The sequence below is a fragment of the Mustela putorius genome, unplaced genomic scaffold (assembly GCF_011764305.1).
Source record: "Mustela putorius furo isolate JIRA1106 unplaced genomic scaffold, ASM1176430v1.1 tig00000759_pilon_pilon_pilon, whole genome shotgun sequence".
NCBI lineage: Eukaryota > Metazoa > Chordata > Mammalia > Carnivora > Mustelidae > Mustela > Mustela putorius.
Window position 1 is genome coordinate 9,801,537 of NW_025421467.1, and position 24,401 is coordinate 9,825,937.

The window sequence follows — 24,401 nt, forward strand, 5'->3', positions numbered from 1 at the left end:
CTCTCGCTGTTAGCACATTTATAATTTTGATGTATTGGACACTCTTCTGGTAGAGTTCCCCATATACCAACACTAATATCACTATATGGCTCTTTTCCAATCAGGAAACTAATTTGAGCGACGGCTGTATGAAAATACGCGTGGTGTAGAAGAAAATTAAATTTAGCCCAATCTGTAGAAAAAGGAAAACCAACTGCAAACTGCAGGACCAAAATGGTTACCAATAATAAATTTCCTTTTATCTGTCAGAAAAATGACCAAACCAGAATGCCTGAATGAGCTATTCGTTTAGTCAAAAAAAACTAAAATAGACTTAAATAATTACAGGAAAAAACTCAGGTGGGAGTTTCAAATAAGAGAATGAGTGGGTAAAAAGAACTGCACTGAGAAAACATGGAAACAAACAAATTTAGTTGTATCTTATTATATAAACTAGAGGTCTAGGAGATTAGACAGTTAAAATGATTTAGAGAAATGAAGTTACACATTCTTGAACTTGTATTTTCCCATAATACAGAAAAGTTATCAGTTAGAAAACTGGAAGGCAACTTTACTCTCAGGATTCTTTCATGGAGGATGATTCCACTTCATCTTCAAACTTCACATGAAGTTTGAATAAGGAGGAAAAAAAATCTGTAAGAGGACATGGTGGTCCATATCTGTGTGAGCTGTTCATAGTACAGTTTCAAAATGGAAAGTGTAGAGAATTCTCAAAAATTGTACTTAGGGGCGCTTGGGTGTCTCAGTGAATTAAGCCTCTATCTTCAGCTCAGGTCATGATCTCAGGGTCCTGGGATTGAGCCCCGTACTGGGCTCTCTGCTCAGCGGGGAGCCTGCTTCCCCCTCTCTCTCTGCCTGCCTCTCTGCCTACTTGTGATCTCTCTGTCAAACAAATAAATAAAAATCTTAGAAAAAAATTGTACTTAAAGATAGAAAAGCTATTTTAGAAACATTATCTCAGCTCTGCAGCTTTACTCTATTTCACAGGTAATTAAGAGGCAACTGCATAAATTTTTTGTAGCAGATCACAATCTCCTAAATTTTCTGTAGCACTGAAAATCAAGAAGGGAGGAAGTCTCAACTTGCAATGTTAACCGAAGCATAGACATATTCTTAATAGGAAAAATAAACATTTTGGTATATGCTAATAATATGAAAATGTGATGATTCACTTCTATGAAATGTGAAGAATTTTCTTGTTTGATTTAGGCTCAATGGGGTGCCTACAAACACCCACATAAACACATACCCACTCCCACCCTCAGCCAAATAGAACTGGGAATCATTGAGGTTACATCACGCATTTCTAATATCCACTAAGATGTCACGGTGGTATATTTACTGCTTTTTGAAGTGTAGTCAGAAGCCAACTAATTATATAAATAGGGTGATATGTGCTTTGCACTCAACAGAGAAGTGACCAAATGAGCATTAATATACAATGTTAATGCACATTAAAATCAAATACTGCACTCGAGATTTAGTAGTAATGATGGTACCATATACTTTAAAATTAAAGCACCAAACATTTTTACATATTTTGATATTCTAGGTATTACATATAAGTCTACTTGATGGAAGAAAAACAGAAAGGTCCTCTTTAATGAGTGTATTGGTAGACACTGCAAACTCTATTTCCCTATGTTGACAATCTTTTTAGTTCTGTCAAGGTATCAAAGTTGTTTTAAGCTGTAGTCTAAAGTATTTCTTTTTAAGATATGCTAAGGTAATAAACAAGGTAAACATCTGACAAAAAATGGCAAAGATTAAAATCACATTAATGCCTGTTTTCATTTCCCAAAGGACTGTTAAAAAGTGTATTCATTAGAAGTAGTAAGGAATATTATTTTTATTTTGAAAATAATTTGTCTTCAAAGGAATTACATGAAAAGAACAGCCTTTATTTTTCTCTAAATTAAGGACCTCTTGAAATCATTAATCAATTATGAATTCTCAACAAGAAATACACTTAATATACTCAATTATTAGCTTAATCTAAAGACATTTTAAAAATAGAATGGAGAGCACTTAAAAGTACCAATATAAACATTGATTCATGAAATTCTGCTTCTTAATAAATCAAAATATAAAGATTCTTCTTCATGTTACAAAAATCTAAAAATGAATTTTTGTTAGTTTTGACAATGAAAAACTGTTACATGATATTGCAGATTACCATATTCCCTTTTATCATATTAGTGTGGAAAAAGAGAACTAATATAAAGGGTATATATTGTTTGTAGGATGGATGACTTGAGGTATCATGAATCCATTCTGCAGTGATATCATAACCTGACTCCTTAATACTAGTTTTTTTTTCTTTTGGTGTAGAAGCACGCTATAGGGAAGAAAAAGAACTTGTGATTCACTTTAATTCATTTAACACACTAGAAATAAGTTTAGGTAAATAGCAATAAATGCAAACAAAAAGGATACCTCATAAGTTTCCCAAAGAGCACAGATTAAATGACAAATAAGACTTGCAGTGGGAAGGAAGGGGATATGGATTGTAACGATTGTATATAAAACAGAGATGAAGGTGGGTGCCTGACTGGCTCAATCAGTTAAGTGTCTGCCTTTGGCTCATATCATGATCCAGGGTCCTGAGATTAAGTGCCACACTGGGCTCCCTCCTCTTCAGGGAGTCTGCTTCTACCTCTGCCTCTCCTCCCACTCATTCTCTTAATCTCTCTCTTTCTCAAATAAATAAATAAAATCCTTTAAAAATATAAATATGAAGGCATAATAATACAGAAGTAGTGAGTCTCCAGCTTGTTATAGCTATGAGAATTGGACTAGGCTTAATGTCTTTTGAACTCAAACAAAATGAAGGTCTGCTATTAAGTTCTACCAAATGTATACATAGATTTGATTTTGGAAGGTCTTTTTTCAAACTATATTGACTAAATGAGTTGGGTTCTGATTGTATTTAGACAACTTTAAAGCACAGACACTTGCAACTTTAATTAAAACAACAATGCACCCATTCCAACACAGTTGTACTCATCATAAAGTTATACTTAAAGGTACTACATCAACCAATAATAATAAAGTTTAATTGTATATATATATATTTTTTTTTAATTGGATACCTTATTTAAGTTATAGGGTGAACTGTGTGATATGTGAATTGTATCTCAATAAAACTATTTAAAAAGAAAATAAAAACAATATCAGATGAAAAGCAAGATGGCGGAGGAGTAGGAGACCTAAATTGTGTCTGGTCTCAGCTAGATAGTTATCAAAACTTCTGAACATCTATAAACTCAACAGGAGATTGAAGAAAAGAATTAGCAGCAATTCTGAGAACAGAAAAACAACCACTTTCTGGAAGGGAGGACCTTGCAGAGACAGGAATTCAAGGTGATATTTGGGAAGACAGACTGCAGGGGGTAAGTAGCCTCCATCAGCTGGCTACCGGCAAGTGACAGAACAGTGAAGCACAAAATCAGAACTTTTAGAAGTCTGCTCTGTAGAGGGACATTGCTCTAGTGGCTGAGCCAGGGGGTACTCTTGCAGGGACATTGTGGTCATAGGACTCTTGGGGTCACAGAAAGACTGGGGATAACTGAGTGTGGCAGAGCTCCTAAGTATCAGAGTGGAGAAACTGGCTGCAAAAATGGACATGAGGAGTGGGCTCTCAGCTCGGGGTTGCCATAAACAATGATCTACAGCACAGCTGGGCCACTACTCTTGAGCAGGGATCAAAAAAGTGGCAGATCCGGTGAGACTCCCTTTCCTCCCTTAGTAAGAGCAGCATGAGAGCACACCACAGGAATCTACTTGGTTTGGAGACTCCAAACAGGATCATATGCCAGAGACAGAAATGCTCGGTCATAGGCTAGGTGCTTACGGAGTGAGGCTTGAGACCAGGGAGATAGGAGTGATTGCTTTTCTCTGAGGGCCGACTGAGGAGTGGGGCCCCGAGTTCTCAGCTCCTCCAGGGCCAGAGATTAGGAGACCACAATTTTCATTCCCATCCTCCAAAGCTATAGGGAAAGCCTTCAGGGAACAAAAGCTACTGAGAGCAAACCCGAGCAGATTACTTAGCCAGGTCCCTGGCAAGGGTGGTGCAATTCTGCCTTGGGCAAAGATATTTGAGAATCACTGCAACAGGCCCTCTCCCAGAAGATCAGCAAAAACATCCAGCTAAGACCAAGTTTGCTGATCAATGAGAACTGCAAAATTCTAGCACTAGGGGAATATAGCACATAGAATTCATGGCCTTTTTCCCACGATTCTTTAGTCTTTCAAAGTTAACATTTTAATTCAGTTTTTTCTATTCTTTTTGAATTTTTCTTCTTTCCTTTTTCAACATCTTATAAATTTTTTTTTTAAAAATCTCTTAAAATTTTCCTTTTTACGGTCATATTCTATCCCTTCATCTTATTTAACCTTATTTTTTAAGCATATATATAAGTTTTTCTTTCTTTAAAATTTTGGGATACAGTTTCTTCTAACAGACCAAAATGTACCCTAAATCTAGTGTATGGCCTTGTTCCAGTCTCCTATCTGATCACATTCTTTCTTTTTCTTTTTAAAAATTTTTTCCTTTCTTTTTTCAACCAACTTCTTATCTTATCAATTCCTTTTTTAAAATCTTTTTTAATTTTCATCTTTACAGTCATATTCCATCCCTTCATCATATTTACCCTTATTTTTGTATATATGTTTTTCTATCCTTAAAATTTTGGGAGGCAGTTCCTCCTAAAAGACCAAAATACACATAAAATCTAGTGTGTGGATCTGCTCCATTCACCAGCCAAATCATGTTCTCCCCCGCTTTTCCCCCCCAGTTTCGGGTCTCTCCTGATTTGTTTAGTGTATATTTTTCGGGGTCATTGTTACCCTTTTAGCATTTTTGTTCTCTCATTCATCTGTCCTTCAGGACAAAATGACAAAACAGAAAAATTCACTTCAAAAAAAAAAAAAAAAAAAGAGGGGGTATAGCTCAGTGGTAGAGCATTTGACTGCAAAAAAAAAAAAAAAAAAAGAACAAGAGTCAGTACTACCTGGCAGGGACCTAATCAATATGGACATTGGTAAGATGTCAGAACTAGAGTCCAGAATGATGATTATAAAGATACTAGCTGGACCTGAAAAAAGCATAGAAGATAATAGAGAATTCCTTTCTAGGGAAATAAAAGAACTAGAATCTAACCAATTCAAAATCAAAAAGGCTATTAATGAGGTACAATAAAAAAATGGAGGCTCTAACTGCTAGGATAAATAAGGGAAAAGAGAGATTAGTGATATAGAAGACCAAATGATGGAGAATAAGCTAAGAAAAAGAGAGATAAACAACTACTGGATCATAAGGGAAGAATTCGAGATAAGTAATACCATAGACAATCAATATTAGAATAATTGGGATCCCAGAAGAAGAAGAAAGAGAAAGGCAGAAGGTATACTGGAGTAAATCATAGAGAGAACTTCCTTAATTTGGGTAAGAAAACAGGCATCAAAATCCAGGAGGCACAGAGAAGTCCCCTCAAAATCAATAAAAATAGGTACACACCCCATCATCTAACAGTAAAACTTACAAGTCTCCGAGACAAAGAAAATCCTGAAAGCAGCTCCAGGGGCAGGAGGTCTTTAACCCACCATGGCAGAAATACTAGATTGGCAGCAGACCTATCCACAGAGACCTGGAAGGCCAGAAATGACAGGCCTGATATATTCAGAGCACTAAATGAGGAAGATTATGCGGCCAAGAATACTATATCCAGCTAGGCTGTCATTTAAAATAGAAGGAGAGATAAAAAGCTTCTAGACAAACAAAATTAAATGAATTTGCAAACACCAAACCAGCTCTACAGGAAATATTGAAAGGGGTCCTCTAAGAAAAGAGGGAGCCTTAAGAAACGTCGACCAGAAAGGAAGAGAGACCATATACAGTAACAGTCACCTTACAAGCAATACAATGGCACTAAATCCATTATCTTTCAATAGTTATCCTGAATGTAAATGGGCTAAATGCCCCAATCAAAAGAAACAGGGTACCAGATTGGATGAAACAAAAACAAGGACCATCAATATGCTATCTGCAAGGGACCCATTTTAGACCCATATACACCTCCAGATTTAAAGTGAACGAGTGGAACACCATTAATCATGCTAATGGACATCAAAAGAAAGCTGGGGGTAACACTCCTTGTATCAGACAAATTAGATTTTAAACCAAAAACTGTAATAAGAGATGAGAAAGGACACTATATCATACTTAAAGGGTCTATCCAACAAGAAGATCAAATAATTTTAAATATCTATGCCCCTAACATGGGAGCAGCAATTAAATAAGCCAATTAATAACAAAATCAAAGAAACACATCGACAGTAAAAGAATAATAGTAGGGGACTTTAACAACCCATCACTGAAATGGACAGATCATCTAAGTGAAAGATCAACAAAGAAATAAAGTCTTTAAATGACACACTGGACCAAATGGATTTCACAGATTTATTCAGAACATTCCATCCCAAATCAACAGAATACACATTCTTCCCTAGTGCACGGGGAACATTCTCCACAACAGATCTTGTCCTGGGTCACAAATCAGGTCTCAATCGTACCAGATGATTGGGATCATTCCCATATTTTTGACCACAATGCTTTGAAACTAGAACTCAATCATGAGAGGAAAGTTACAAAGAACGCAAATACATGGAGGCTAAAGAGCATCCTACTAAGGAATCAATGGGTCAACCAGGAAATTAAAGAAGAATTTTTAAAAAATCATGGAAACAAATGAAAATGAAAACACAACTGTTGAAAATCTTTGAGATGTAGCATTACAGCCTTTCTCAAGAAACAAGAAAGGTCTCAAATACACAACCTAACCCTATACCTAAAGGAGCTGGAGAAAGAACAGCAAATAAAGCCTAAACCTAGGAGAAGAAGAGAAATAAAAAAGATCATAGCAGATATTAATGAAATAGAAACCAAAAGAACAGTAAACAGATCAACGAAACTAGGAGTTGGTTCTTTGAAAGAATTAATAAGATTGATAAACCCCTGACCAGACTTATCCAAAAGAAAAGAGAAAGGATCGAAATTAGTAAAATTATGAACCAAAGAGGAGATATCACAACCAACATCAAAGAAATACAAGCAATTAAAAGAACACATTATGAGCAACTATATGCAAGCAAACTAGACAATCTGAAAGAAATGAATGCATTACTAGAGACGTATAAACTATCAAAACTGAGCCAGGAAGAAATAGAAAACCTGAACAGACCTATAAATCAAATATCTCCCAAGAAATAAGAGCCCAGGGCCAGACGACTTCCTAGGGGAATTCTACTAAACATTTAAAGAAGAATTAATACCCATTCTCCTGAAACTGTTCCAAAAAATAGAAATGGAAGGGAAACTTCTAAACCCATTTTACGAGGCCAGCATTATCTTGATCCTAATACCAGACAAAGACCACATCAAAAAGGAGAATTACAGACTAATATCCCTGATGAACACAGATGCAAAAATTCTCACCAAAATACTAGCCAGGAGGATCTAATAGTACATTAAAAGGATTATTCACCATGATCAAGTGGGATTTATACCTGGGCTGCAAGGTTAGTTCAACAAATGCAAATTAATCAATGTGATACCATACATCAATAAAAGAAAGGACAAGAACTCTCAATAGATGCAGAAAAAGCATTTAACAAAGTACAGCATCCTTTCTTGATCAAAACTCTTCACAGTGTGGGGACAGAAGGTATATACCTCAATATCCTTAAAGCCATCTACGAAAAACCCACAGTGAATATTGTTCTCAATGGGGAAAAACTGAAGAGTTTTTCCACTAAGGTCAAGAACATGGCAAGGATGTCCACTATCACCACTGCTATTTCATACAGAACTAGAAGTCATAGCCTCAGCAATCAGACAATAGAAAGAAATAAAAGGCATCTGAATTGGCAAAGAAATCAAACTCACTGTCTGCAGATGATATGATACTTTATGTGGAAAACCCAGAAGACTCCACTCCAAAAGTGCTAGAACTCATCCAGGAATTCCATAAAATGTCAGGATATAAAATCAATGCACAGAAATCAATGTATAAAATCTATATACCAACAAGAAGACAGAAGAAAGAGAAATTAAGGAGTTGATCTCAATCACAATTGCATGAAAACCATAAGATACCTAGGAATAAATCTAACCAAAGAGGCAAAGAATCTGTACTCAGAAAACTATAGAATACTCATGAAAGAAATTGAGGAAGACACAGAGAAATGGAAAAACATTCCATGCTCATGGATTGGAAGAACAAATATTGTGAAAATGTCTACACCACCAAAAGCAATATATACATTTAATGCAATCTTTATCGAAATACCATCAACTTTTTTCAAAGAAATGGAACAAATAATTCTAAAATTTACATGGAAGCAGAAAAGACCTGGAAGAGCCAGAGGAATGTTGAAAAAGAAAACCAAAGCTGGTGGCATCACCATCATTTAAAGCCTTTATTTCTAATTCTGGACTTCAAGCTTTATTACAAAGCTGTAATCATCAAGACAGTATGGTACTGGCACAAAAACAGACTCATTGATGAATAGAATGGAATAGAGAGCCCAGAAATGGACCCTCAATGCTATGATGAACTAATCTTTGACCAGGCAGGAAAAAAATGTCCAATGGACAAAACACAGTGTCTTCAACAAATAGTGTTGGGACATGCAGAAGTCACATGAAATGTGGACTAAACTGGACCATTTTCTTATACCACACACAAAAATAGACTCAAATGGATGAAAGACCTGAATGTGAGACAGGAATCCACCAAAAATCCTTGAGGAGAACACAGGTAGCTACCTGTTCAACCTCAGCCGCAGCAACTTCTTCCTAGAAACATTGCCAAAGGCAAGGGAAGCAAGAACAAAAATGAACTATTGGGACTTCAAGATAAAAAGCTTTTGCACAGCAAAGGAAACAGTCAACAAAACCAAAAGATAATTGACAGAATGGGAGAAGATATTTGCAAATGACATCTCAGATAAGGGGCTAGTAGCCAAAATCTATAAAGAACTTGTCAAACTCAACCCCCAAAGAACAAATAATATAATCAAGAAATGGGCAGAGGACATGAACAGACATTTCTGCAAAGAAGACATCCAGATGGACACAGACACATGAAAAAATGCTCCATATCACTAGGCATCAGGGAAATACAAATCAAAACCACAATGAGATTCCACATCACAGAAGTTAGAATGGCTAAAATTAACAAGTCAGGAAATGATAGATGTTGGTGAGGATGCGGAGAAAGGGGAACCCTCCTACACTGTCCGTGGGAATGCAAGCTGGTGCATCCACTCTGGAAAACAATATGGAGGTTCCTCAAAAAGTTGAAAACAGAGCTACCCTACAAGCAATTGTACTACTGGGTATTTACCCCAAAGATACAAATGTAGTGATCTGAAGTGGTACGTGCACCTTAATGTTTATAGCAGCAATGTCCACAATAGCCAATCCACAGAAAGAGCCTTGATGTCCATCAACATTTGAATGGATAAAGAAGATGTGGTATATATACACAATGGAATATTATGCAGCCATCAAAAACTGAAATCTTGGCATTTGCAACGATGTAGAACTAGAGGGTATCATGCTAAGTGAAATAAGTCAATCGGAGAAAGACAATTATCGTATGATCTCACTGATTTGAAGCATTTGAGAAACAATACAGAGAATCAAAGGGGAAGGGAGGGAAAATGAAAGAAGATGAAACCAGAGAGGGAGACAAACCATAAGAGACTCTAAGTCTCAGGAAACAAACTGAAGATTGCTCTAGGGGAGGTGAGGTGGGAGGGATGGGGTAGCTGGGTGATGGACATTGGGGAGGGTATGTGCTATGTTAAGCGCTGTGATCTGTGTAAGACTGATGAATCACAGACCTGTACCCCTGAAACAAATAATACATTATATTTTAATAAAAAAATAATAAAAACAAACACACAAATTAAACAACAAACATCAACAACAATATCAATGATTCAAGTTACAATTCAATATGTTACCTGTATGGGGAGGATGTCTCTCTGGTAGAATCAGATGTTGAAAGTTGATAATACATACAGCCTCAGCTCCTAACCATCTATCAGACACTGCTCGGATGTAGTATTGGGAAGGCAAAGGCTCAAAAATAGGGATTGTAAATACCAGAAGTTGAGCTTCTTTACTAATGACCTAATGTGAAATAAAGTCTCAAGTGAATATGAATATTCTGATATCATAAAGGACCTCTTAGTCTAGTGTTAAGAAAATGCTATCTACACCAATAGGTACTAAACAAGAAAATATGTTGGGTTTCTAAATAGCTGAGATAGGGGCACCTAGATGGCTCAGTCGTTAAGCGGCTGCCTTCAACTCAGGTCATGATCCCAGGGTCCTGCGTCCTGGGATCAAGCCCAACATTGGGCTCCCCATTCAGTGGGAAGCCTGCTTCTCCCTCTCCCACTCCCCGTGCTTGTGTTTCCTCTCTCACTGTTTGTCTGTCAAATAAATAAATATAAATAAAATCTTAAATAAATAAATAAGTAGCTGAGATATTCAGGCACTTCAGAAATTTATATGTAGTTCCCTTCTGAGGATATCTGATATTGTAGAAAGTAAAATTTATATATAATTTATATTATTGATATATGTATATCATCATGTACTAACATTACCAGTTTGACTATCAGAATTTCCTAAATTTCTATCCATTAAATTATTTAACTTCATGATTTTTACCAATTCACTTAACATTTTTCTTTAAATTTTACCATGACCTAAAGTGGAATAACAGAACTTAGCATAAATAGAAGGTAATCATGAAAAGAAACATCCTGTGAAATTCTACTACTGTCTACCCAAGGTTCCCTGCCTAAAACTTGTTTTCTCTTTGATAAAAAGAGAAATCATGGATGAAGCATCACAGTTAAAGATATGCTAGTATCAAATTAAGTTTTTCTTTTAGGATTTATGGAAAATATTTTAAAATGCTCTTTTCATAATGTGAGTCAATATTCTGTAGTAATTTTTGTAACATCTAAAGTATTAGTTTTTATTTATTTAATTTTATTTATCCATTACATTATTTATCCCATCCATCGGACATATTTCACTCCTGTGCAGGTCACGCCTTGAACCATGATAAAGATTACAATTAACTTTCTCAACCTAGGATCACACTGAATATATGAATATAATAACATGCAATTCCTGTTACCTTTGAAACCAAACAGAAACATAAAAAAAAAAAAATAAAGCTTTAAGGGCACTAAGAAATTATAAAGAAATAGGTAAAAACAGAAATTATTTAGTTTATGTTTTCTTTTTTTTGATAGCAACATAATAATAGACACACCCATGTTTACCTGTTTTTTCAGAACTAGAAAATACTCTGAATGATAAATATGATCATTTGTAGGATCTTCTACCCAAATCCACCAAGGTTCTCCTACTGTCCCATGGACCTAGAGGAAAAATAATATTCTAATACTAAGTATATTTTAACTCAAGTAAGGGATATTGTTGTTTACAAATCCAGCACCTATTCTGTTTCTAACAGCATTACTAATATATAATTTACATTAAAAAGGTTACTCACTTAAAGTATACATTTCAATGGTTTTTATAAAGCTTTTACAACCATCTCTATAATCTTATTTAAGAATTACCCCCAAAAAGAAACCTTGCACCCATCTCCAGTCATTACTTATCTTTCTCCATTGTCCCAACTTCCAAGCTTGACAACAACAATCTATTTTATAAAGATTTGCTTGTAGTGGAGATTTTATATAAATGGAATAATATAATATGTGGCCCTCTGTGACTGGCTTTTTTCATTTACCATGTTCTCAAGGTTCATTCATGTTCTATCATGTAACAGTACTTCATTCTTTTTCACTAACAAATAATATTCCATCGGAGAGATAGATATACTGTATTTTATACTCATTCTTCTCCCTCTTTTTTTTTTTTCTTCCTAACAAAGCCCAGTATTGTTAAGTGTTCATCTCTCTATTATGTGACTCAGGAAAAGGTGACCTTGTCTCTCAGAATGATTTTGGATAGCCCAAGCCAATCAGCTTATAGTATCCCCCTTATAACAAACAGCTTGTGGTAAGGGATAGGCACATGGCCAATTCTATTTCAATCAGACTGAGGAAAAGTCTTATGGTTCATGCTCTGGGTTGATGAAGTAGGGGTGTGTTCACCTTTCCCTGTTAAACGTGAACAAGGAAGCACAGAAAAAATTTGGAAAGTAGCCAAGAATGTCAGGACAGCAAAAAGATGGGCCCTAAATGATGGCATTAAATACATTAAATTACCTCTGGGGCCTATTCTACTGGTGGACATTTTATTGTGGAAGATAATATATTTTTTTGCATAAGTCCCTTTGAGATAAGTCAGGTTTTCTATTCTTGCAGCCAATAGCATTCTAACTGAGCTCAAGTTAACACTTTACACAAACGATTAAGTACTCTATCTTACTGATGAATTAAATCAAACTGTGGAAGATTTTTTTATGGATACTGACAGAAGAAAACTGTGAAAAAAGGCAAATAAAACTTTTATGGATTTTAAAAACCCTCTATTATAAATATAAATGAAATATGAGTATGGCTTAACTAATTTTACATTTTATGTAAAATTTAATGTTTACAGAAATATTAAATATAATTTTATATCATTTAGCTCTCACAGAATTTGTGAGAAAGATAATTATTATTATTATTATGCATGTTTACAGAGAAGAAAGCTGAAGAAATTACTGGTTAGGACAGTTTAAGACCAGTGGTAGATTTAAGACTATGGCTGGTTAATTTTTAAGCACATTGATGAATAAAATTAATTCATATTAAAGATATATTAATAATGACAGGTAATGTAGAAGACATTTACTTATACGAAATCAGAAACTTAAAATAACCATGTAAAGAAGGTACTGCTATTACAATTACGGATTTCCTTGTCTTCCTCCACTGGCTTCTTGAAAGAAAGGATTGAAACTTACTTTTGTATCTACAATCACTACTTTTACTGGAGTCTTTGTACAGCAACTGCTGCAAAGACAGACCTTAAAAAATAGAATAGAAAGAGGATCCAGAGTAGAACTTCATATATGTGTGTGTACACGTTAAATACCTATATGATTTCATATATATGATATATGGAAAAATGAAGCTAAAATATAAAATATGGTCGACCCTTGCACATATTTTCATAAATAATTAGATTCTGACACCCAGGGTGGGAAGGGTGTCACAACCAGATGTGATGAATTATAGTTACCATAACGTCTAAGATTTAGAAAGAATAGAAAGGGTAAACACAGAAACAGGAATGTGATAGGTGCCAAGGAAGGACATTTTCAAGAAAGACAATGTATAGTGCTGAATATTCAGAGAACTAAGGAAAATAACAGCAAAAGTCATTATTATGGCAACCAGTTAGGTTTTGGTGATCACTGAGAAAGTAGTCTCAGCAGGAAAGAAACTGGTGACCAGGAGGAAAACATAGAATACTCTTTCTACATATCTAATGGAAAATAGAAGAGGAGACTGATAATTTGAGAAATATTAGGATTTTAAAAGGGCTCTTTTACCACAAAGAATCTTGACTTTTTAGTAGGATAAAATGACAGAGTAAGTAGAGCTGGCAAAAATGAAGATAACAAAATTAAAGAAGACAGAATTAAGCAAAGTCTTTATGAAAGTGAATCCACTAAACTATTGTTCAATGTTGAACTTTCAGGGTACCTAAGATGTTATGAAGAGGTCTCATTGGTTGCCATTTTAATATATTATATCATATTTTTCTTCAGGATGGTAGTAAATATTACTACAATGCTTTAAATGAATCTTCAATATATATTCTTTTTAGAGTTTTCTATTATGTCTTAAGGACAGATGTAAGGAGGTATAGTCGAACCTGCAGTACAGACATTTTTACTGACCACTGATATAGATATTTTCCACTTTTACCTGATCATTCCAAGTAAAATCAGGACAGATGCTCAGTGTCACTCGGAGGACAGTCCGTGTGATGGGCTGAATGGATGCTTCCATTGTAACAGAAGGAATCTGATGAACACACTGTTTGACCTTGAGCCCAATATTCACATGATGCAGCATGTGACCTGTAAGGAAAACATCACACAGAAGAAATGTGTTCAGACAGAAAAAAAGCAATATAATCTGACTTGTAAATGGGATTTCAGAGAAGGTGGTTTTATTGCTTGTTTTATGATTTGCTATGTAGAATAGTTGACATTCTTGACCTGGCATGTTTGAATATTTTGTAATAGTTAACTTGAATTAGCAATTCATAGCTCTGAAAACCAGTATCAGGGTTTCTTCAGCTATTAATAGGGTTCTTAAAATTACTGAGACTTGACAGTGTTTAAACTACTATAAACAGTCCTACTTTTCTCCTAGTTAGCTTATGACACATTAAAAAATTCAGTATTTTGTGAAAATAGCTATTAATTTGCTCAAAGTCTACTTCTCAACTCTATAACCATCATGGGAAATGCTTTAATAATCAAACACAAATCACCCATCCAAACTCATTTCTAGAAAAAAATAAAGCTAAAATATAAAATATGGTTAATGTAGTACAAACTTAATCACTTGTACTCATTTTCATAAATTACTACATTTTGAAGTAGTTATGTATGGGAATGCCAAGGTGGGGAGGGGGTCACAAACAGACTGACTGTGACTGACTATAAACATTCTCCTACTTGAGTCCAAGCAATTAAGTAAAAATAGATAATATTTAATAGTATCAATAGTTCTTACATATCTTGGTTCTTCATAATACAATTTTTAAAGTATGTTTATGAGCAAATCAAAATGTTCTATGTTCACCAGAATTTGAAACTAAAAGTGGTTTTCCTTTAATGATAAAGTATCATAAAATATTTACACATGTTACTCCATTGTAAGTAATCTTTTTTTTTTTTTTTAAAGATTTTATTTATTTATTTGTTTGACAGAGACCGAGACCGGAGAGAGGGAACACAAGCAGGGGGAGTGGGAAAGGGAGAAGCAGGCTCCCCGTGGAGCAGAGAGCCCGATGTGGGGCTCGGTTCCCGGATCCCAGGATCATGACCTGAGGCGAAGGCAGAGGCTTAACCTACTGAGCCACCCAGGTGCCCCCATTGTAAGTAATCTTAACTTCTCTAATTAATATCCTTAATTTCTATTTTTATGGATACCTTCTACCATTCTGTCTTCAAGTATTCTTACTATACAAGGTGAAATAATTATCTCAACCTCTCTTCCATCATTGGACCTTATGCCAGCAGTAGTCCTCCCCCTCATTTCTTCTCAGCCTAACTCACTTCATGTGTAATGTCTATCCTATTCAGAATCTGAAATTTTTTTTTAGATTTTATTTATTTATTTGATAGAGTTCACAAGTAGGCAGAGAGGCAGGCAGAGAGAGAGGAGGAAGCAGGCTCCCTGCTGAGCAGAGAGCCTGATGTGGGGCTCGATCCCAGGACCCTGAGATCATGACCAGAGCTGAAGGGAGAGGCTTTAACCCACAGAGCCACCCAGGCATCCTCAGAATCTGAAATATTAACTAATCAATATTAATCAATATTAACTAATCAAATATTAACTATTCAATAATCTTATTTTAAGTTTGTCCAATAAAATGTTAAGATATCTAGAAATGTATGTAGGAATACTTTTTCAACATCATATGATAAAAGTAGAAGAACAAATGCTATTTACATAATGATACCAACTGGATTTAAAATGGTAAACAAATTTATCTGAAGTATGAAAATGCAGTTTTCTTTTATATCTAATAAAATATTTTATTTGTACAGAACAATACATTAAAACGTTTCTGCTTACCTATTTCATCTTTCCTCATGTCTTTCAGTTTATCCACAGTAAGATTTTTTTCTTCTAATCTTGTTAGAATGTGTGGTGGTAAGACTGAAAACTGTCTCAGAGGGCTAGCCCAACCCCAAAGCCTCTTGTCAATGACTTTACTAAGATTCAGGAGCCTGTAGGTCATGGCAGGCCAACGTTTCCTCAGAGCAATTTCAAAAAGAGCACGGACAATTCTAGCTGCATTCTAAAGAATAAAAAGGGGGTTAGTGGTTAGGTACACTGTACTTTTAAATTTGTCAAATTTGTCACTCACACTCAATTTTACAGGACGTATGCCAAATTGCAGCCTTTAATTGTGGGCAACATCTATCCTCATACAACCTCAGTTATCTTCATTAGTTCTACATAAGAATAATCACATCTTTCATAGGTGGATGTTATCTTGTTAAATCACAGATGGTAGTCTCATATCCAAGTTCTTACGAGGCTCGACCCTATGCCCCCCAATGAGAAACTAAGGAGGAAGAGATAAAAGTTATATGTAAGACTTAGAAGGTTGTTGAAGCCACCTAGAATATAAGATACAGCCAAGGATACCCTTGGCTATATAGGGGGATGATTAAAAGTCTACTTAGGGAAATAAAGGTGACTCTGGGATCCAGTAAGAAAGAAAAATTAGTGTGAGAAGGGTGATAAAGGAAATCCTGATGGGTTCAGCTACCTGTATTAATGCTCCCTACAAAACAAGCAACACCTTAATTGCTTTATGTATCTCATTTAATTTGTATGTTATCTCCTTTAATCTTTATGGCAACTGCATTCAATTGGGCTTGTTATTATAATTTTATACATGAAGATAACAGAGCTTGGTGAGGTTAATAATTTGACCAAGATCACACAGATAGTTGGTATTAGAGTATCTATTCAAAGCCAGGTCTAAACAAGTCCAATTTAACCCCAAGGTTGTAAATTTGGTGATTAGGAAAACTTCATTAATAGACATACAGAAAGTTACAAGGACTGAAGCCCTTTTAACATCTCCACAGTTAGTTTCCTTTTGTTTTGCCTTCTTCCCTCTATTAGTAATGTTGCAGGTTATTTTACTGAAGATTGTTTCTTAAAGTCATGAATTTGGGAGGTATCCTCACAATCTCAAATGACATCTATACTTGAAAATGAAGAATGTTAAAATCTGTTCAAAATCATTAAAAAAAGAGATAAAAAAGTGGAGATTTTAAATAGCAAATAGGTGATCTGGCTTGAAATTACAAGGTAAAAAAATGATCACAAGAGTTAAGGGCTTTGGTTTTCCATTTTATATAAAATATGTATTTGTCTCTTGACAGATTTGACTACTTTTTTTTTAAAGTATTAGAAATTTAAGAACAAAATAGTATTTAAAAGTATGATAACTGTTCTGATACCCAATAAAAATTACAGGATGACTCTTATTTGGCGCAGAGAATGAAAAATAAAATGAACATTTTGATTACTGTATCCACCAAATAGGTCTTCTTCCGACATCACTCCTAGCTGCTCTTGTAAGAAGATGCCAGGCTAAATTTCCCAACTGTGTTTGAAAGTATCTCAGAACCTATAGTTGTTCCCTAAAAGCTAAAAGAAATGGAAGAAGAAATCCCATGTGAGATATAGGCAGGCACTTTAATCTGGAATGAAATAAATTGGGAATAATGATCAGAGTACCTAAGACATGCAGTTCAGAGAAGCTAAGCAGAGGCTTTATAACATCAGAGAATATTTGAGCTAAGGAGTTATCTCAGGGGCTAAGACAATAAAATTTTAGAAATAGAGAAGGGATGACTATTTTACAGAGCTGAGAGGGTTGTTGTGGAACTGTTGTTGGTAGCTTACATTTAAAATATAAACTCAACAGTAATTTATCTAACGCATTCAAGGATGATAGACCCACAATAGCTATTTAAGAAAAACAAGGATGCTTTGAGATATAACCTTAATTTTCCAAGACTGACTTTCTGGGCACCAATCATAAAGAAACCCTAAGTTCTACACTGTAAAGCAATTCATGTATCAGTCTTTGGTAATATATCCATAATCTTGAATCAAAAAGAAATGTGACCAGATTATTCATCTAGAACCCAGAAAAGCTTTAACTTTTAGTTAAGCTATTAACTATTTCAATATAAAATAATTAGAAAATGTAAAATGACAACATCATTTTTCACAAAAGCAGATAAAATAAGTTAGAAAACAATGGTTCCTATACAAGTCACAGGGTTTAGAGATTATAAATTATATATAAATTTAGAGATTATAAATTATATAAAACTTTTCTATGGCAGGAAATACATGTGTTCCAAGATACGCCAAAAAAAATTTTTTTTCCGCCACAGCCATAGTTGGTTTACATAGTATATAAAATCATCACCTGGTTCCTTGGTTACTTTGATTAAATTACTGAATTCATTCAACTTGTTTACCAATATATCTTGGTTCATGTTTGCAAATACTTCACATTTACAGTTATTTCAAAGCACGCCTGAGTACTCATGGCTGTTAATAATAATTTAACACAAATATATATTTTTGAACAAAATTACCAACATAAGATACAGAGAAGAATAGTTTCTACATTTAAAATAAGATTTAGCTTTTATTTCTCTTTAACTTAGAGGAGGCACTACTCAATGAAAAATGATGAAAAAGGGATTCTTTTTTATTTTTTATTTTTCTTTTAATTACTGTAAAGTTAACATATAGTGTCATACTAGTTTCAGGTGTACAATACAGTGATTCAACACTTCCATACACCAGTCTGTGCTCATAACAACAAATACACTCTCATCACCTATCTCACCCATCCCCCTCACCCACCTCCCCTCTGGTGACCATCAGTTTGTTCTCTATAATTAAGAGTCTGTTTCACAGTTTGCCGTGAAACAATACCTTTTTCAAGTAAAAAGTATTAAAAAAAAAAACCAAACAAACATATCTAGAAGAAAAGCCTCATTTGAAAGAAAAATACTGCAAAAAATAACCTGCTTTACTTCACATGAGTGAATACATAAATGGTTGAAATATAAAAAGATAAATACTACAACAGCCTTTTATACTACAATATTTTAAAAAACTTATACATTTAATGAGCTGTAATTTAGGGAATTTTTTTTTCAGTTCTCAATTTTTAAGTATCATCGGTAGGGAAGAAAGATTACTTTCTTTCTTTTTTTTTTTTTTTTTAAAGATTTTATTTATTTATTTGAAGGACAGAGATCACAAGTAGGCAGAGAGGCAGGCAGAGAGAGAGAGAGAGGGAAGCAGGCTTCCTGCGGAGCAGAGAGCCCGATGCGGGGCTCGATCCCAGGACCCTGAGATCATGACCCGAGGCAAAGGCAGCAGCCCAAACCACTGAGCCACCCAGGCGCCCCGAAAGATTACTTTCTTTATCAGAAACTTATCAGACTGAAAATATGGTCTGAGGTACTGCTATGAAGCCTTATTTAATGGTAAAAAAAACCTTGTTTATGTTTCTAACATTTGGGTTAAGTTACAAAGGTTCCACAATCTTTTATTCTGCTTGCAATATTCTTGTATTATTGCCATTTATAAATAAAAGAAATGAACTTGATCATGTAAAGCAGAAAAAAAAAAAGTTGGTATCTTTAAATTCTAAATTAAAACAACAGCAACATCAAAAAGAACCAAACCAACCACCAAATTCCACCTTCATTTCTGATCTAATAGTACAGAGGGCATAAAAAATGTGCAAATTAAACAGAACCAGTTCTGCAGTAAAATGGTACTTGGTAGCATGTCACAGTGCAATGCATTCAAAGTACAGCATGAATGATTATCTTGAGTCTCTAAAACTAAACAAGGAAGAGCAAACAGGAAGGGAGTAATATTCTTACCTGTGCAACATATGCAGAATCTGATATAAGGGAGAAACTGTCCATCTCTCCTCGGCTGATATAAGTTTGAAGTAGGATGTTTATTTTCCCATAACTGTTCTCTACACCTCCAGGAGCGGCGAGTTCACAGAAATTGTTTAATAAAGCATCTAGCTCTTCTATTTCCTCTTCTCTGACCTGGAAGAGTCAATGTTTTTATTAGATTATTTGGGCTGATTTACTTGAATTTTACATATTGAAATAAAACCACATCGCATGTTTTCTTAAGGCTTCCATTTTTCAACATTTTTCTTTTTTACACTAATAAAATAGTAATTTTTCACAGGTAGCTAATAAAATACAATAAGAAACTATCTTGAGGCTGATACAATTACATTTTATTATTCATCACCAATATTAAAGTTGCCATTGACATATAAAAATTTGATATGCCACAAAAATTAAATCTTCTGACCTCACCATCCTTCAGTTGATGAGATTTCATATTTTATTTGACCAGAGTAAAACCTCTGCCCAAATGGATTAGGGCAAACTTGAATTATCTTCAAATGCATTCATTATAGTCATATATTTTTATATGGTATAACACATTCATAGCTTAAAGCTGTGAAGTACTATGATTCACAGTATTAAAGTTTTCACTGTTAATAAGATTAAATTATAATATGGGTACAGAAATACTCATATCTAAGTTTGAATCATGCATGTCCTTTATATTTTCTTCAGTGAACCTTATATTGCAAATAAACCAAAATCTACATACTATATTCTCTGCCAGTTTCATTATTGCAAAACCTATTTAAATTATATTTGATTTGCAGTAGAGAGCAAAGAATAGTGTCAGGAATGACATAATATCATAATCTAGGATAGTGGACACTGTTGATAAATGGAAGAACAGTGCTGGCACTCTAAACGCGAAGTGCCATACAGCTTATATTTTAACAGGAATAACAAATAATTATAAGCTCTTATAAATGAATGAATGTATACACCAAAAAATGCATTTGATTCAAGCTTCAAATAATCTTACCTTGATTTGATCAAATTCTTCCGCTTTGGAGACGATAGCAAAAATATCACTTTCTGTTTTGTGAGCATCAAAGAATTCATTGAAGGTCTACCAAAGCAATTGTTATATTTGATTAAAATAGAAGATCCAGTGAAATATTTTCAATTAAAAAGTGACTAGAAAAATCACACATTCTTAAAGAATATTTGAGCCCTACACAATGCAGAATTATTATGTCTGTGATATACTATTTTTTTTCTTTTTTACTGCGGTATACACTTCTTGACCATTGCTTTAAACATCAACAAATTCAACAAAGACTAAAAAATTTCCTAAAACATAACTAGCTGGAAAAGACCTTTAGAAGGAAAAAAGATCAATAAAATCAGTTATTAAAACCTACATTAAATAGCTAAAAAAATGTTCAGCATAACTGTCCAGCCTTGGTTAATTTTCAGCACAGGCATGTGGAAATATGTACCATTTTCCAACTTTAAGCTGAACATATCATATCATAGCATATTCCTAAAAATAGGAATAACTAAAATTATGCAACCTGAAAATTCTGGTGAAGGCCTCAAAATATTCCTAGTGACGGCATATACAAATTCAGGAAACTGGGAAGAAAAAACATCAGTGGAAGACCACATAGAATAAAGACAAAACTGAAGAAGGGTTACAGTTCTTGGAAGAGCTACAAACAGGCATAAAATACAGATTGGCAGTAACATACGACCTAGCGGGAAAATGAGGAAGGCTACTTAGTGGACAAAAGGAGTGCAAGCAAGCACGTGAGCAGGTGACAGAAGCAGGAGAGCGCTAGGGGCAATGTTCTGGGTTGAGGAAGATCAGACCACACTTGTGGGATGATACATGTTAAAAGAAGAAACCTAAAGTGCTGTACAAATGCAAGATTTATTTGGGGGAAAGATGAGGAAAAGCTAGTAGGCACACAAAGGTGTTTTCTGAGACGTGTAAAATGCATAAGGATGTGTTAAACAAGTACAAAACTTATACTTCATATTGGCCTAGGTGTTCATATTTCTGAAGAAATTTCACTTTAGTAATTTCTATTACATTTCCCTTCTAAAAACTTATTTAGGTATCCCAAAAAATGAATATAAGAAAAAAAATTCAAACTCTCTATAAAAAGAGTAAAAATGTGTTTTAACCCATCTTGGTCTTGAACTTGAGACTGCCCTCACAGGTAATCCCTGTTATGTTTTCCCATGTACTAACATATGTAGGTATATATACATGCATGTAAACACGCATAAAGACATGCATATGCTCCTTAAAATGTAATATTACAGTGGCATCCTATCTTACTCATTACATTAAACAGCAAAACGTTAAGGCTACCCTGTAGTCTAAATTATCCTTGAAAACTCTTAAATTGCCCAAATAGTACAGTTGGGTTGACCTGATAATTGCAGTAGTTTTTCTAACTTTTCAGTCAGTATTTCTCTACAATCTGCAATTAATTTTCAACTTTTATTCACTGATATCATTAAGCCATCATCTCCTGCTTGAACTCATTCAGTAAACTCATTCAGGCACTCATTGCATAGGTCTCCCCCACATGCTCATTGTTTTAGCCTTGGGTGTGCCTACTGCTTAGGATATACCCACTGAATGGATGGCAAAAGGGTCCTTACTACTTAAAGTCTTACTTTTCTCTTCTGTTTACAGAATTCAAGATATTGAAGTCACGTAAGTTAAATGCACTTTGTTCTATTAGTGCTTCTTAAAAAAAATTTCCATTAATACAGTATTTTGAAGTCTAGAAAGAATTTACATCTAAGAGCAAACATATTATTGTATTTGTTACATTCAGTATAATACCTCAATGGTGTTGTATTTAATATAGTAGTGGCTGGCAGTTCTACCCAAATCAGTGGAGGAAAAATATCCAGTTCTCTCTTCAAAACGAATCATCCGAGCTTTGTCTAGTTTTCGACCAACTTCAATGACTAACTGTTCTCGATGCTTTGCTAATGTTGGGTCAATCTGCAGGAAAAAAATATATACATAAACATTTGAGTATTTCTTTAGAGAGTCATCATTTACAAACATATACCTATTTATGGAAATTAATTTTTTGTTGGTATTTAGTTAGAATAAAATTTCTTAACATAATTTTTAAAGAAGTACATTTTTATAAATTTAGGACATAAATAGAAAATATTTTAATCCATTTGATAAAGTAAGCCTTAAAAATTCACTAAGATTATCAATCTTTATTATGATATCTTTAGGTAGTAATATTTTAGAATCTAAAATTCTTATTTTTAAAAATATTTTACTTATTTATTTGACACAGAGAGACACAGAGAGAGGGAACACAAGCAGGGAGAGTGGGAGAGGGAGAACTGAGCAGGGAGCTGGATGAGGGGCTCGATCCCATGACCCTGAGATCATGACCCGAGCCAAAGGCAGATGCTTAATGACTGAGCCGCCCAGGTACCCCTAGAATCTAAAATTCTTATATAGTTGTCTTACAATCTTTAAGACTATAAAGATCAGCAATCAGTTATTAGTTAAACAATCTGTCTTTTCCCTCCTATATTAAAATAAACAGGGATTTTAAAATATCAAGCTGCAATCCTACTTCATCAGTTATTTGGAGAACTCACAGTGAGAATGATTTCCTTTGTTAAAGATATAAAGAAATAAATGCTTAATTATCCTTTCAAGAGTATGACTTTGGTGTTCTAGCAGTTTTCATAACTGCTAATAGAAAAACCCATTTTGCCCATAATAATAATAATATTAATAGAAGCAAAGTGTAAGATGAAGTTGACAAGAAATTTTTGAATACTTTTTGAAATTATTATTAATAGGCTTTTTTTAAAAAAAAGATTTATTTATTTATTTGTCAGAGAGAGAGACAGAGAGCACAAGCAGGGAGAATGGCAGGCAGAGAGAGAAGCAGGCTCCCATTGAGCAAGGAGTCCAATGAGGGATTCCATTCCAGGACCCTGGGATCATGACCTGAGCCAAAGGCAGATGCTTAACCAACTGAGCCATCCAAGAATCCCTAAATAGCTTCTTTCTAAACAGGACATTTAACACACAATATTAACAAAAATTCTTAAATATTGTGATATGTGTATATGTGTATAAATATGTGTATGTATGTATACATATATACAGCCAAATCCTGAAGGTCATGCTCTAGTCAGGAGCAATAAATATGACCTTCAAAGGGAAGGGAGAGGAATATAAAAATTCTTTAGAAATCAATTAATGAATTAGCACTCCTACTATTCCTTCTACCTTACATTTTGATGGTAGCTTATTCATACACTAAACATAGCTAAAGTAAATTTTAAAATCAGAAAAATGAGGCAAAGGAAAGTCAAATGTAGGGAAGATAGAATTAAAAGGCATTAACAAATACAAAAATCTTAAATATTTGCTATAAATGATATACTGTAGGTATCAAGTTCATCTTACAAAACCACCTTATTTATTACATGTTCTAAACCATTAAAATATGTTGGACATCATGATTTGTGTTAGTTCACATGGGTTTTGTGGCTACAAATTCTTATTGAGTAATAAAATAAAAACATGTAAGTAAAAAGAAAATTAAAAAGATCAGAGTCTCTGAACTCTGAAGAAAGTAAAACTATGTATCT

At 34.3% G+C, this 24,401-nt stretch overlaps 1 protein-coding gene across 2 annotated transcripts in view; it reads right to left on the reverse strand.

Annotated features, from left to right (window-relative positions):
* ASCC3 (activating signal cointegrator 1 complex subunit 3) overlaps window positions 1–24,401 on the reverse strand; it is a 336,070-nt gene that overhangs the window by 109,904 nt on the left and 201,765 nt on the right. For both annotated transcript variants that reach the window (XM_045084262.1, XM_004767092.3), the window contains exons 18-24: window positions 22,603–22,767; window positions 20,779–20,865; window positions 19,746–19,922; window positions 15,874–16,099; window positions 13,987–14,141; window positions 11,374–11,472; window positions 10,033–10,201 (exon numbers count right to left, since the gene is read on the reverse strand). In XM_045084262.1, the coding sequence (XP_044940197.1) occupies window positions 10,033–10,201; window positions 11,374–11,472; window positions 13,987–14,141; window positions 15,874–16,099; window positions 19,746–19,922; window positions 20,779–20,865; window positions 22,603–22,767 (1,078 nt within the window). The remainder of the gene's footprint in view (window positions 1–10,032; window positions 10,202–11,373; window positions 11,473–13,986; window positions 14,142–15,873; window positions 16,100–19,745; window positions 19,923–20,778; window positions 20,866–22,602; window positions 22,768–24,401) is intronic.